The following is a 16,502-nucleotide window of genomic DNA, read 5'->3' as shown; positions in this document are numbered from 1 at the left end:
TCATACCCATTCCTGTTTCTTAACCAGTTTATCAGTGTGCAGACTTGTAAAATATAATAGCTTTCCAGTGATACCTTCTTGTACAGCTTCTCTGATAACAACTGAAGCCCCAGATACCTACGTGAGTAATATGAAACTACTACATACTGACAGTGCACTGAGATCTTTTCCTGTTTAAGGGCAAATGCAATCTTGTTTCACACTGGACTACTGTTAGACTTTATTGGGAGAAAAATAAAACAAGCAATAATCATTCCCCAAAATCCCAAACTAACCAAACAAAAAAACACCCCTTACAGTAAACCCCACTTATAGTCAAATTACTCCGGAAGGAAATGTTTTACAGTGCAAAACAGAAAACAAAAATTATTGCTCTAATAGCCTGTTTGATCTGAAATCCACTTAAATGTTTCTATTCAACTTTCCAGTCAGGAAGTGGTCATTACTCCCAATGTAAGTAGCATGCTCAGTTCAGCATGCATCAGATATTTGGAAATGCATGAGCCAACAGATTTCTCATTAATTGACTTCTGAGATTAATTTCTGAAGCTAGTTCCACATAAACAGTAAAAGTTCTAAAAAAGCTCAGTCAGAAAACCCTTCTACAGATCTTCCATAAAACTATCACAAATATCCCAGAATCACAGAATCAACCAGGTTGGAAAAGACCTCTGAGATCAAGTCCAACCCATGACCCAACACCACCCTGTCACAGAATCATAGAATCAGCCAGGTTGGAAGGGACCTCTGAGATCATCATATCCAACCCCTGATCCACTACCTCCGTGGTTACTAGACCATGGCACTCAGTGCCACATCCAGTCTCATCTTAAAAACCTCCAGGGATGGAGAATCCACCACTTCCCTGGGCAGCCCATTCCAATGCCTGATTACCCTCTCTGTAAAGAATTAATTCCTAATATCTAACCTGAACCCCCCCTGGCAGAGCTTAAGACCATGCCCTCTTATCTTACTGACAGCTGCCTGGGAGATGAGACCAACCCCCACTTGGCTACAACCTCCTTTCAGGGAGTTGTAGAGAGTGATGAGGTCTCCCCGAGCCTCCTCTTCTCCAAGCTGAACAGCCCCAGCTCCCTCAGCCTCTCCTCATAGGACTTGTGCTTGAGTCCCTTCCCCAGCCTTGTTGCTCTTCTCTGGACCTGCTCCAGCACCTCAATATCCTTCCTGAACTGAGGGGCCCAGAACTGGACACAGTACTCCAGGTGTGGCCTCACCAGCGCTGAGTACAGGGGAAGAATCACTTCCTTGGACCTGCTGGCCACACTGTTCCTGATACAGGCCAGGATGTCATTGGCCTTCTTGGCCACCTCGGCACACTGCTGGCTCATGTTCAGCTTCCTGTCAATCCAGACTTCCAGGTCCCTTTCTGTCTGGCTGCTCTCCAGCCACTCTGTCCCCAGCCTGTAGCGCTGCAGGGGGTTATTGTGGCCAAAGTGCAGGACCCAGCACTTGGCCTTGTTGAACCTCATCCTGTTGGAATCAGCCCAACTCTCCAGCCTGTCCAGGTTCCTCTGTAGAGCCCTCCTGCCTTCCAGCTGATCGACACTTCGCCCCAACTTAGTGTCATCTACACACTTACTGATGGTGGACTCAATACCCTCATCTAAATCATCGATAAAGATATTAAACAGAACTGGGCCCAACACTGATCCCTGGGGGACACCACTAGTGACTGGCTGCCAACTGGATGCAGCACTGTTCACCACCACTCTCTGGGCCCGGCCCTCCAGCCAGTTCCTAACCCAGCACAGTGCCCCTGTCCAAGCCGTGGGCTGCCAGCTTTTTCAGGAGTATGCTGTGGGAGACGGTGTCAAAGGCTTTGCTGAAGTTCAGGTAGACTATATCCACAGCCTTCCCCTCATCCACCAGGCAGAATGCTAAGATATACACATCCTCAATCTACCTAAACTTTTATGAATACCAATAACATCACTAAAGACTATAAAACAATAGATTTCGAATTCAGCATCCCATTTCCTTTTAATTTACATCTTGGCACATCACCCTTATAGACATATGCCTGCTTCTCATAGCCAATGCTCCTCAGGCATTATTCGTCCCTGCTAATGGCACCATTTCAGCGTAAGGAAGTCAAAGCATGGAATTAATGCAAATACTTTGATAATGTGGAACATTAGAAAAAAAAACAAAACCCTTCCAAAATCCTTTAAACTAATATTTATCAAGCAGATGGAAGCAGAGACATAACCATCAGCCCAAGCACCAGTGAGCACCGGGGGGCTGCTGCTGCAGGCTGGGGGTCACATTGTGCAGCACTGCCTAAGGGGCCGCCTCTGTGCAGAAGGAAAAAACCCCTCTGAGGTTTTTCAGCATAAAACCTTACATATGCTCCTGGTAATGAAAGACTGAACAAGTGTCATCGTAGGAGGCCATCCAGGAAAACAGTGATGTTGTCTGTCCTGCTGAGATCAGCACAAAAAAGAGGCTGAAGAAGCAAGAGGCTGAAGGCAGATCAGAATAAACATCAAAGTTCTGTACTTGGATATCTTACCAGCTGACAGAGGAGTACTGTCTGAACATATTTGTTCATTAAAATAGTATCCTAGGCATAACAAATGCTGGCACAGGCCATTGCACCGTTACAGATGTCACTTACACAAGCAGAAAGCATGCCAAAGGAAGGCTAGGGGAGAAAGGAGATTCAGGAAACAAATTTCTAACACTGGGCAGCATCACAGACATAAACAGGATATGTGAACAAACCATCAGAAAGTTCCTATAGATTCAGAGTATCCAAAGCACGGTCCCTAACTGAGAGAAAAAAACAGGTACAGAGAGATCAGAGCCTTATTTTGCAGTGAACAAACATCAAGATGACAGGACAAGGATTTGTACAGGGCAGAGAGAATGGACAGTGTGGTAGTTTGGCTAGGCCTTCCTTGGTGACCAGTTTGTAACCAAGGAAGGGTCCAGATTTACCCAGTATTCCCTACAATTTTTACGTAAGTTGGGCTATAAGAAGAAAGGAGGAGAGGCCTTCACTCTCTTTCCTTCCGGCGGCTTGGAGGTGCAGGTTCCCTGCTGTTGAGTCTGTCGTGTTGGGGAGCGAGGCCTGGTTAGGCCTTGTCGACCTTGGGAGACAGAGGTTGCCGGCGATCGTTTCAGAGCGACTCTCGGTTGTCCCAAGGAGAGTAGTGAGATATTTCTTTGCTAACTCTTTTAATTGCTAGATATTGGGCTACTAGTCGGGATATAGATATATATATATATATTCTATTTTGGTTTTGTTCCTTTTCCCTTCCCCCTTCCCTTTCCCTTGTGAAATTATATATATATATTTCAATTGTATATAACTGTAACATAAGTGTAAGTATATTTATATATATATTGCTTTAGCTGTCTCTCTCTCGTTTCGGTTTTTCTTGGTTGTTTTTTCTCCCTCTTCTCCCTGAGGTTTGGGGGGGGAGGACGACTTCTTGTGGTAAGGTTTGGAGACTTGGCAGGGAGCCAGCTTCAAACCATATCAACAGAGAAAGCAGCCACTTGTACATGATACAGGAGCATGAGGTCCAGATATCTAATAGACATAATGAATGTGGAAAGCATAAATTCACAGCAAAACTTTTGGGGCTGAAAAGTGTGTTTGCAGTCCCAAGACTAACCACACAGAGCACAAGCGGAATTAGAGATAATTACATCTCAAAAGTAATAAACTGCAGTTCCTAGTCAGAAGAACCATAACAAAAAACCCAAAAGTCATACTGCAGAACATAAATACTACAAGCTGAAAGATTTGGAAATAAAAGGGATTTAAAGAGAGCAAATCCTAAAAAGTAAGCAACTTAACAAAGGCTATGTATCATCCTGGATACGGAAAAATAGACTCAATAAGACAATCAGGAAACCAAAATGGGCTGGCACCTATCCTGTGAACATGGAAAGGAAGTAAAACATCACTTCTAGGAGGATAATCTCCATATTTGTGATATCTGTTCTTTGATATGTGATACACAGGTTAGTAGAGTAGGCAGAGCACCCCATACATCACTGAGCATGCTAATTAATGTAAAGAATTCACAGAAACACACCAAGAAAAACAATGCGACAACTGACTTGTGTATGGCAGCACTATTGAAGATGGTCTCTGCAAATTCATCCTTCCCACTCAAACTACTATTTTCTCTTCTTCAGGTTCGTTGTTCACATACTTTCATCTCTCCCACTGCCTTCTTGTTTGGGTGAGGAAGCGGTTCTGTGAGCTAGGTCAGAGATAGGATGGTGCACTGACCAGCTAGAAAACACACCAAGCACTAATAATGGCTGCCACACAAATTAGAAAGGAGGAAGACCTCTTCCCCAACACTGGGTAGCTACTTTTCCTTTATTTTTAATTTTTACCAGAACCATGGTAAAAACTCAGTCAAAATCATCTAACGAGATCCAAGTCATGAGACAGGACTGAAGGATCACACGCACAGACCTCAACTCCTTAAAATGGGCTTTTTGCAGCCTGCTGCTCAAGCCCTGAAAGGCCTGCTTTGTATTATTTCATCTTGAATCACACTCTTATTAGGATAAGGACATGGAAAAGCTATGTTGAACTTTATTGTTACTAATTAGAAGATCATGTTATGAAATGTTACAGCACTTGAAATCCTCAGGAAATAGGAACTAAGAGTCATTCTGCAGGGTCAGCACAAAGAAGAGGAAGATGACCAAGTTGGCTCCTGAACTTCAAGAGGACTCTGTTGGCAGAGTGCAGGAGCATCCATCCTCAAGGACCTTGCTGACATTTCTGGAACGTCAAGTGAAATATGCAGGAAACTAGAATAAGATTTAAGACAACCCTAAATGAGAATTCAGCAAAAACTCCTTTCCTTTCTAGATATAAATGGTTCAAGATAAACAAACTGAATACATGGAAAACTCTAAATTAAACTTTAAAGAGACAGCATGCAAAATAGGAATTCTAAATATTATTATGGAAGTGAAAATTAGAGGTTCAGACAGGATGGACCGATGCAAAGAACAAAAACAAAAGAACAAGCTCAAGAAATACAAGACAAAACAGCAAACTCAGCTAAACAAGAGTCAAGTGCATTTCACTGGGAAAGGAGAATACTTCAAAACTGTTCTACTGTCGCTTCCACAGCTTATTGGTGCTGTGATGAACACACTAAAAAGGGACATAAATGAGGAAGCGACCTAAAAAGCTGAGGGACCAATGCTATCCCGCACAATTAATCTGGCATGAGAAAAAAAAAGAAAAGGAAAAAAAGTTGTCTTTCAAGCCTTCCATTTAAGGGGAATATCACAAAACAATGTAAAATTAATTTGCTGCACAGAAAAAATACCCCTAAACTCAGGATCTAACAGAAATTGTATTTTAACAAAAGATTTAATTTTTAATACAATTTATTAGCACAAGCAAAGTACGTCAGAGTAGGCCCTCAATGACAGGACTACACATGCTTTCTCTTTTACTGTATCATTTCATGACACGATGCCAAGTGAAAAAAAAATCCTGCTTGAATCATGTCATTAAATGGCATCAAGAGATTTCACAACAGCCGAGTCAAGTGAGTTTAAGAGAATGCTGAATTAAGTACTTATGTACATCAAAAAACCCACACAATCCCCACTTCTTTCAAAAGCTAAAAGTCATACTTGGGATTTCCAGCCTGCACAGAGCCCACACACAACTGAACCTCTCAGGGTGTTTTTCACAAGGAGATGGGGTTTTGGCCTCATGCTGATGATCCATATTAGATGCGAGGAAGGCAGAAGGTACTCCAGCAGTTTCCCGATCAACAGTTTGGTATTTGAATTTAACAATCTTCATTGTTTTAGTGAGAATTCTGTGAGATTTTTATTTAAAGATAGAAGTAGGCTTGTCTGCACTGTGGAAGCCCTGAAGCAAGCTAGATCATTACTGAAACTATTCTCTGCAAGACAGTCTACTGAAAAGCTTACATGTTGCAAGCATTTTAAAACACCCCTTCCACATAGTGACCTGAACCATCACCCCTCCCAAACACAACCCCCAGCCAGCGAGGGCTCAAGTTTCTTTCTTTCTTTAATTCAAAGACTGCTAATTAGATGAGAGCAAAAGGTGGTCATGGGCACTGGTTCCCCACTCTCCAGATGGGGACAAGATGCCTGCCTGCAGCCTCGAGCCGGACCACCAGTCACAGCTGTCACCCACCATGCAGGCAGCAGCCACGTCAGCTGGTCACCTGCCATCAGCTTCACCATCAGTAACACGTGCTGGATGTGGTACTACCTGACTGATGTCAAGTACTGAGTGCTGAGGTTCTCAGGAATGGTTACGCAGCTTAGCACGTCCCTGCCACCAGTGTTATTGCAATAAATCAAGAGGGTTTCTTGGTAGGGGTAACAGAAATGGAGCAACCAATCTCCCTCTGCTGCCCTCTTGAAAATTTTTTATCAACTCTAGGTGTACTCTACAAACTGCAGGGTCTTACAGAAGATAATCCTGGTATGCAAACACAGAAAACAGAAATATCAAAGTCTTGTCACTCACTGGATTTAAATTAAGTTGCTCAAATCCATATAACCAGAGGGATAATGTAAAATATAGCAAATACAAAATTCAGTAAGATGGGGAAAGTGAAGACAAAGAAGTATTGTATAAAAGTTATCTGAGAGACAGGTTTACAAACCAAAAATATACAACCAACCAACCACTATGTTTTCAATAATGCCAATGGTATTAGTGAACCAACTGCTACAGCATCTGGGCAGCCCACAAGCACCAGAAAGCAAATCTAATTGACCCAAAAAGTGAAGCCCACAGCCCTTCTGTCACTGCTGCAGAGACTGCTCTATGTGAGCTTTTCAGACAGTCAATTGCAATGGCTATGGTGATATCCATGAAAATCCACATGACTCAAGAGCAGCTCCAGAGGATTTGGTTCGTGTGTTCACAACATCAGTGCCCTTGGTTTTCTAAGGCACCACAGCAGAGATGAGCACAGCCCAGCAAAACACACAGAATTGTACTGAGAAACATCCACTTAAGAATACCAATTCTTTTTTCATTCTCTGCTGTTGGTCTGAACTGAGTATCATCATTTGTGTTTCCCTCGTGTTTAGAAGCTAAAAGAATGCAATAAATCTTACAAAATGTCTTTATACATGAGTCCATGCAGAAAAAAGAGGCCTTGAGCTCACATTACAAGCTGTGGAATGCGACGTTCCAGGGAAGAAAATAAATCATGACAAGTCCAAGGACCCACAGATTAAACAAAAAATTAAAATGTAGTAGTTTACTCTTTTTTCCTGAAAAGATCTACTGTCTAAGTAGATACTTAAAATACAGGACAAGGAGGTTCTCTTATAAATCAAAAGTAATTTAAGACCAAATGTAAAGCAGATGAACTACTGACATTTTAAAATTCTAGTGTTAATCATGACAAGACTGCGACCCAAGAAATGTTTTTGTCCAATAATTTACTATTTCTCTGTAACAGCTGACCTCAGACATCCACCTTGTTGTCCCAAAATAATCTTTCAGGAAATAAGATGTACCAGGGCCCAAGGTTTGCTTTGATGTAACATAATTTAATCTCATTCAAAGCAACTAAGAAAATGCCACAATGAAGTTTCTTACCTATTAAACTATGAAGGAAAATGAAATAATCTTATGTAAGGCATCTACTGATGTCAAGAAAAAAATATTACCAAACAGATCTCATTACTGTTGTGACTAACTGGCCTTTTCTTCAAGCAACAATCCCATACACACATCAACTGAGAATCAGCCACCCATTCTGTAAAATTCCTCCCCATTTATGCTAGGAATCACCCCACTCCCCAGCCTCCCTTTCCAGTTAGATATTAATCTTGATCTCTAATGCAAAGTGACTAAATGACCACTTAACACATTACTGTACCTTCCCAATTAGTTGAGTAAAACATAACCTGTAAATTGTGTGTAATCCTGTACTTTATTCTTAACTTCTGCTCACTTTAGTTCCTGCCATTTTCAGTCTTTGTTCTTCGTCCTATCAATCAAATCCGTTCCAAACCCTTCCTCTCAGTCCACTTTTCATATCCCTGCTCAGACTCATTGAGGCCTGGTCAGTAGCTGCTCCCAGGTTCAAGTGCTGGGAGTCTGTCCCAGAGCCTTCCCCCACCTTCTCCCCAGCCTTCAGCAGAGACAGCACCAGCGATGGCTTGTAGCACCTCCCCTGAAAGCTTTCCTACTACAACTTTTGGGTTCTCACACCCACGCAGAATATCCCTTTTTGCTCCCAGGCTCCACAGTGTGGGGAAGCACATTACGAGGATGGCAGTCCTGGTCATCGCCACAGCACAGCTCAGCAACCCCAATAAATCACGCCTCTTTGTTGTTTCCCTACACACTGACCACTGTCAATAAGCTTGTCTGATCAACACTTCCCACCTAACGCCTATTCCATGAGAGGCACTTCAAGGCAGTTTACTCCATACACTGAACTGTTTCCGTTCATAGACAAGCTCTGTCATCAAGTATGAACAAGCTTCAAATTAGAGGTTCGGCACTTATGACCTTTCAATTGGGCTTGCCTACAAAGACAAGTAAGAAATTTAATTCAAATTAAACACATCCATTTTACCTAGATTATAGTATTGTAAGCCAAGCCTCTAGGCAGTCCCTACTAATTCTTACAAGGAAAAAAAAGTGCATCTATACTTTGTCTCCAAGTGACCTTGTATAATTTACAGTACCTGTAGACACCACAAAGTTCAATGTTTAAGAGGTCCACCTATAAATACCGTGACTGTAGCTCTACAGAAAATGGGCAACATTTCTGGTGTGTCACCAGCACCCTCTTGACCATGGAAAAGTGCTCCTTTCTCCTTGTGATTAAAGAAACGGGAGGATTGCAGCTGCTCAAGCTTTTCCACAATCCTGGATAGAATGAAGCAGTCAAAGGGGAGGACACAGGAGATGTACCACAGGATGGGCCTTCGGCTCCCTGCTACATAGCTGATCAGCACCAGGGTCTCAACTGGAAGCCAGCTTTGGCTGCACAGGAAGCCAGGGAAGAGGCTTCTGACCCCAGAGCAGACTCCATCACATAGCAGAGAAACAGAAGGTCTGGACCCATGTTCCCCATGGGTTCAATCCTCCATCTCTTCTGGGATACCCCACCAAAGGCCCTTCCAAGTCAGTGTTACTCTAAGCAGCACCCAGTAAACAGACAAAAGGGCAATATTCCTTTCGCTTTACTAGCTCAAAGGACAAGGGGGTAAAAACTGATGGTTTCCTCTTCTCAGGAGGAAGAACAAAACACTAAAAAAGCCTCACCCTTTATTCCTCCTTTTCCACACAATGGAAAAGCAGATGGACAACGGCAGGCACTGAAAGCCTTAGCTTTCCTGTCAACATCATTTACAGGGCAAGTAACAAGTGAAACTTTAAGTTTCAAATTCATATTTATTCAGTGATTCACATGAGATAAACAATGTCTACTTGCAACTGAATGAACAAGACTGAATTTGAAAAAAAATGCCCTGCTTCCAAGAAGTAGAACAACTATGTTCAATAAGCAGCCTACAAATTATACCAGCTTTTTTGAGATACAATGCAATTCATCTCAATAGGATTTTTTTCTAAAAATGAAGACAAAAAAGAGGAAAACCCTGGCAGGTAGCTGACTGGACTGTCTCTGAGACTAGAATAGGAGCAGCCTGTGTGCAACTTCGCAGCAATGCTTCCATGGGAGCCAGAGCTCCAAGGGGCCATCCCTGCAGAGCAAATCCTGTTCCAAATGAAGGCTTGCCAGAGAAGGTGACACACCAGTGATGCTCTCCAGGATGCCAAATAAAACCTGAGCAATGCCATCATGAGCCTTTGGGCTTCATCCCTCTAGCTTCTTCTGACCTCGCTATGAACTGACCCTGCCTGGGCTGTTGGCACAGCCCCCATAGTCCAGAGGTATAACGGTACCCAAACCCTGCAGAGACTGTCCCACCTGCATGAAGCTGTGCACAGGGGGGACCAGGAGCTACCTAGGGAGCTGCTGACAGGTACAGCTCCTTGGCAGGAAGCTCCTCTCAGGGAAGTTTGTGGTGCTTATCACCACTGCATTATTACCAAAACCAATGAGGCTCTGCCACAACACCAGCTGTAATGGCTGAAAGGTCCTTGCATGACCCTGGAGAGAGCTGGTCCCCCTGCACAGGAATACCACAGCCACTGGGCTAGGGCACTCCCTCTGCAAGGCTGCAGTTGCAGAGGGCTGCAAGGGAGTAAAAACATAACAGACCCAGAAGAAAGGCTTGGAAATGGATGGCCTTGACAGCAAATTTCAGTGCACTGAGACAATACAGGGCTTAGGTTTCCCTTACTCCTTCTGTCAGGCCTGGTCCAACCCAGTCAGATGCAGCTGCACATCACAGCTCCATGGATCGCTTGCCTGGTGCTGGCTGAGTATCACCAGCTGACAGACCTGCAGGAGCACTCCAGCAGGCTCCAGTGCCAGGGCCATCCTCATGCCAGCCGTGAGGTAACTGACCTGGCCAGGAGCCAGGCTGCAGAAGAGCACAGTACAGACAGCACATGGCTACTGGTGGTATGATCCAGCACACTCCTAGAGCAATGCACCGGTCAGGGAGGTCTGCGCAGTTTTACAACCCACAACTATTTCTGTCCTGAAACACATCACCCACAGAGGCTCGAGCAGTAACCTCCACAGACCCAGTGACCTCACACCTTCTCCTCCTGCAGGTCTTACACCACTGGCAACAGAGCAAAGCATGCTTCTCTTCCAGGACTTACCACCATCTCCATGTTCCTCTTGCAAAATCTCCCCTATCTGCACTCATTTCTCCTCCCTTCCCCTCACCCCGCCATTATGCTTCCAGTTTCCCTCCTTCACCTCCTGGTGTTCCTCTCCTGCTTGCCACTTTCCCTTTGGCAAGGCAAGAACTTGCTTTCCATCCCACACATGCATTTAATTTTGAATTTAAAGTGTCCAGTCCCTGAAACACTGGCAGGGGTGCACCTCAGTCCAGCTGTCAGTCAGCTGGTTCCCTGTCTTTCTGCCCACACCCAAGGGAGGACCTAATGTCACAGGTAACACACAAGGGCTGTCAGACAAGAAATCAGAGCTCTTATTTGAAATAGGAGTGTAAATGTTACATAAGATGCCCTAAACACATCAGGGCAATATAATAATATAGAGCAAGAAAAGGATACTGGCAGGCATTAATCATGAATCCAGTGCTGAGGGCAAAAAACACCCTTTGCATTGACTGTTTTTAAAGCTGTTTGTGAATTAAAGACATGACAACTTGCATATGCATAGAGGAAGTTCATAAATATGCAATCTCAGCTTTCAGATCTCCTGACAACATTTAACTATAAAACTCTCAATTTATGTCCTTCTCTCCCCCCCGTTTTTTTTTAGTTTCTGCAAATCTTGGCTTGGTTTCTGCTAGTGTAAGTGCTGTATGCCTCAGTGTAACAATATTCGATTGTACTCAGCTTTTTAATCAAACAAGTTTTTGTTCACAACGGCAATGTGTCCGCTTCAATAGAACCTTCCTGTCTTAATTTAAAAAACACCTTTTAGATCTTTCCATATTGACATGTTTCCAGAGAAGCAGAATAGGCAAGAGATTAACATGAGAGTGAATTGGTGGAGCCTGAAATTGTCTTTGATGGGATCATTTTCAAGGCCTTTTGAAGTCACTCTGCTGACATTTAGATAAGGCTCTCCTCTCATCATTGCTTCTTTAAAAAAAAACAATTAGTTTTACTGGGTTTTTTGCCTTTATGTTACAAGAATAAAAAAATCTGAATATGAGACATGGTACAAAGCTCTGTGAGTTTGCAGAGATCACTGAATCATAGAATATCTCAAGTTGAGAGGGACCGTTAAGGATCAGAGTCCAGCTCCCTGTTCCTTGCAGAACTACCTGAAACTAAACCATGTGACTAACAGCATCGTCCAGACGCTCCTTGAACTCTGGCAGGCTTAGTGCCATGACCATTTCCCTAGGAAGTCTGTTCAAGTGCTCAACCGCACTCTGAGTGAAGAACCTAATATCTAATCTAAAATCCCCTGACACAGCTTCATGTAATTTCCAATTGTGAAAGCCTAAGTTCAAACTGAAGCATGAGCTCCTTGTTTTAAAAGACAGCAAAACCCAGAGTCCCTTTACAGTTCTTTTTAAAGCTCACTTTTAATTTTTTTTTCCCACAATATCACAAAATGGTATTTCTACAGTATCAGTAATTGCCCTTGTAAAGACAAACCAACCCCTCCCCTTTACTGGCAATCTGCATGTCACGCTCCTACCCACACCCCTGGCACTACTTACTGTTGCTCAAGCCCAGAAAATAGGAACTGGGTACAATCCTGGCTTGAACATCAGCCCCTCAGTCACTCTTTTCTTGTATTTAAGGGATCAGAGGGGCTTTTCATTAAGCCAGTGTTTACTACCTGCTGTACCTGCAGGTGGCCTGTGGTGTGAGGTTTTGACACAGCTATACTGCTAGGAAGAGAGCCAAGGGTATATTTTATCTACAGCTCAAAGCAATCCTTAATGAGGTAACTGTCTATTCAACTTCCTTCCACAAAAATTATGTAGAAAAGGGAGGATCTGAACACATTAAGCTCCTAAGGACATCTATCCATGAAAATAAATATGGACATGATGACACATGACACACAATGGAGAATACTCAAAGCAAAATTATGGGCAGGTAAACATGAAACATTGGGCATTTCCCCCAAACCTAAGCACACAGTACAGTTTCTATAGCAGCCTTGTTAACAAGGCTATGCCATTTCAAAGTTAATTTTTATCATTTGTACTGATCTCAAAACAATTCATCAGCCTTTCAGGAAAGGGCTGTCTGAGGAGAAACAGTGTGGCCACTCCCTCTGTCACTACAGCCATTAATTCAGTTAAACAGCGACTGGGATTTTTTCCAGCTCTAACTGAAGATAACTGGAAGCTGCCCTCAGACAACAGTGGGAAGAGGTGACCACTCCTATGTGCTTGGTTCTGACATGCAGAGGTAATTATACTGTAGGCAGGGACATACCAGCAGGTGTCCAAAGCTGCCTTTTAACCTGCCCAAGTTAGCGCAAGTCGCACAACAGCACAGTTTCCCCCGCCCAAGAATGCACCCTAAATATCAACAAATTTCTTTTTGCTAATATGGAAGCACTGGCAAATCAAAAAAAAAAAAAAGAAGTGCAGGTGGTTTATCCACACTGAGAATTACCCAGTGCCACTTATAATGATTGGCAGGAGCAGAACAGTCTTGGGACAGAAGATGCTCTTTAGCCGTATTTCATAGTCTAGGCTGGAGCTAAATCTCAGCTGGCTCCATACAGGAGTACGGTTTCCTCCCACCAAGATGTGTTAACCACGATGCCAGTAGTTGCAGTTCAGAGACACGGGATAGTCCATGTGTAGAATTAGCATGGGTCTAGGAAGGATCATTCACTCAGCTTTTCTGCTGATTTCCCTGGGCCCCGTAGTAAAGCTCACCACAGCCCGTGTCAGTGCTAAAAGAGGCCACAACAGAAAGCTTCATGCACCATGCTAGAAGGATTTACTGACTTTGCCAGAGATAAAGAGAAGAAATTCAGCTTCAGCTCTGCACCCCAGTAAACCACTCTTCCCAGAGACTGAGACACTGAACCTCAACACCCTGGTCCACAGTGCTGTTTCTGTGGCTAAGTAGGGCTATACTGCTCTTCCCAGCACGTCCTACATGAACTAGGGGCATCTCACACTCCTATTTCTCCCAGAAGATAGGGAGATGGCTGTATGGGGAGATTGTCAGTTTCAATCTAGAAATAAAAAAATAGACATACCAGCTTCCATATGCTGGAGAGGAACCTGCCAGGGTATGATTACTGCAGGGACGGCTGCCCATGTCTGCAAATCCTCTGAAATAATAATTCTGCAATAATCCCTCTTGAGAGGCACTGCTCTCACATGCCCTGCTAGCAGGACCATGAAAAAGGACTCTGTGTCTGCAGAGGGAAGGAACAAGGGACCTTGCCTTTCTACCATCAGACAACCATGGGTCACTGCAGAGGGCAGGGAGTCCCTCTGCTCTTACTGCTGCTCAGGCAACTTGGCAAAAATAGTAACTGACAGAAGAAAGGAGAAAGAAGCTGGAATAATTCTTCTGTACAGTAAGCAAAAAGTTAGGCTCTTTTAATAATATATTCTGATAGGTTAACTATTCAAGGAGGTTTTAGCATCAAAAAACATCATAAACGTTATTATTCTCAAAAAGCACAAAGCTATCTTATTTTACCGTTTTACAGAGTATATTCTGCCCTTGGAGTCTTACTTTTCTCCAGTGTGGAGACCAGTGTGGTTAGACAACATCAGCAGTCTCCAGCAGATGACCAGCAGCTCCTGGAGAAGCACTGTGGGCCAGTATCGCTACACACATCAGCCTGTTGCAGCAGGGCCTTGTTTTGCTCTCTTCAACCATGAATTCCTCCTAAAAAGTTACCGAGGCCCTTTTCTAGCTGTGGCACAAATGTCAAAGCCTCAAGACATTCAGGGCTCTCATGTTTGCATGATATTCTCTAAACAAGGTGCCCACCAACATGCCTTGTTAGGCTGAACTGCCCTGGAAAGCCACAACACTTGTCAGCAAGGAAATCTTAAACTGGCATAATCGGGACTGGCTCTCCACCTCCCTACTTTCCCAGCACTGTTAGCTGCAGTAAGAGGAGAGTCTGCTGCAAGAAAGAACAAAACAGGTTTGGACAAGCATGAAACAAAGCTGCACGTATCTTAAGATAGCAGCCAAGGCGGTTAAGCATTTTTTATTACCAACATGAAACCCAGATCCGCTCCCTGAGAGCTCAACCGAGATCCCTCAGACTCACATGCAGCTGAAGTCAGAGGGTTCCGGCAGCCACATGCCAGCCTCCCCTGAGTTGGAGGAGCTGGAGTGCCCCTGACAAGTCATTTATGACATCTTCGGTTAGTTTTTAGGAGGGAACACCACCCAGCTGAAGCTTTCCAGACCTCCTCTGCCCAAGGACTGCTCTAGTTTAAGATCAACAAAACCAGCCGAATATTCCACAATGGCTCAGTCATCATGAAACCATGGTGAAGAGAAAGGGAAGAAGTGGAGTAAAGAGGAGAAAAAAAAAGGCGACAGACTTTTTCCCAATAAATAAATAAATAAATAAATAAATAAATAAATAAACCCTACTGTATCTTGTGCAGAAATAAGGAAAAGGGCATGAATGCATACCTATACTCAAGTTCAAAATCTTTAAGTTTAGACAGGAAAAAAAAGAGAAATTTCTTATTTACAAGTGGCACCCCACAGTTATCTTCTAACTTGCCCTGAACACCAGCATTACTCAGACTGATTACATAATGAGGTACTAATTACTCAGGCTCTCTCAAATGCATACTAGTAAATTGGATTATTACTCAAATAAAGTATACATTGTTAGGAATGCCAGAGTGAGCTCTTTCTTTGACTGAACCTTTTTTAGGGAAAAAAGCTACCTGTCTGCTATAAAGTTTTACAGTGTCTGGCACAAAGACCTCTTGGAGATTCCTAGGTACAAATATGAAAACACTACTAAATTTTAATATGTCTAGCTTGGGGAAAAACAGTATTACATTCTTTTGCTCGGTACTATTAAAAGAAGCACGAACAAATATATCAGGCTCAAGAGCCTAAGAATTCACAGAACAGCTGAAAAAAACTTTTCTTCTGTCTGTCTTAGATTCAGTGTCATTTCCCCTTTCTTACAGACTTAGAGATAATATTGCATGCATTACTGTTCATTTGCTGTTAATATGCAGGTAAGAATCTCTTTTCATTATCCTTGTGAAAAGCCTGTGGATGTTAAATACAAAATCTTCAAGCTTCAAAAAAAAGGAATGGTAGGTTTGACATGGCCTGTCTGGGCCATGTGGTAGGTTTCTTTGAAGAAAAAGACAAGTGGCACTGCTAGAACTTGCTGAGAAGACTGGAGCACTCACTGGTCACTGCAGGGCATGAATCCACAAATATGGGCAGATGGAGTGGTTAAGAGATGCAATACCTTTCAAAGACGTCTTACTGCATGGCATGGATGTTGTTTTATGTGTGAGAACGTGCATTATATACTGATAAGGAAAAGAAGTTGCTTCTGGCTGTAAAAGTTTGACAAGACTGTTCTGTATGTTACTCCCATAAAATCAGCATACAAAGTGGCTGGTTTGCATTTGAACTGTAAAACTCAAGAAGCAAAAGGGCAAACAACACACATGAAGGTGGCTCCGCTTATTAAAACATATGTGTGCAACTTAATTTTCTGTAGTTTAACCTGTGCTTACATTTGAAAACCACTTTGTATTACATACCAGATAGCATGTATTGTGTATGCTGGAGAAGCCCAATTGTAACTAGTTCCCATGATACCATCAAAGAGCAATTCACAGCATTTTTTTTCTGTCCCAAATAAGGACAGTACTTCTTCAGTAGTTGTGTCAGAATTATGGAGACAGACAACAAA

The 16,502-nt window shown here is 43.1% G+C and overlaps 1 protein-coding gene across 2 annotated transcripts in view; it reads right to left on the bottom strand.

Moving 5' to 3' along the window:
- MYO10 (myosin X) overlaps nucleotides 1-16,502 on the bottom strand; it is a 162,937-nt gene that overhangs the window by 91,895 nt on the left and 54,540 nt on the right. Inside the window, exon 1 of one of the 2 annotated variants that reach the window (XM_017838360.1) lies at nucleotides 2,534-2,587. The exons of the other annotated variant lie outside the window; for it this stretch is intronic. Within the exon in view, the coding sequence (XP_017693849.1) occupies nucleotides 2,534-2,572 (39 nt within the window). The 5' untranslated portion in view covers nucleotides 2,573-2,587. Of the gene's footprint in view, nucleotides 1-2,533; nucleotides 2,588-16,502 lie in introns of those variants that run through there. 2 annotated transcript variants of the gene reach the window in all.

This window comes from Lepidothrix coronata, unplaced genomic scaffold (assembly GCF_001604755.1).
Source record: "Lepidothrix coronata isolate B3197 unplaced genomic scaffold, Lepidothrix_coronata-1.0 Scaffold334, whole genome shotgun sequence".
NCBI classification, from domain to species: Eukaryota; Metazoa; Chordata; class Aves; order Passeriformes; family Pipridae; genus Lepidothrix; species Lepidothrix coronata.
The sequence above is the reverse complement of the archived record's forward strand: the minus strand, read 5'-3'. Positions and strand labels throughout refer to the sequence as shown.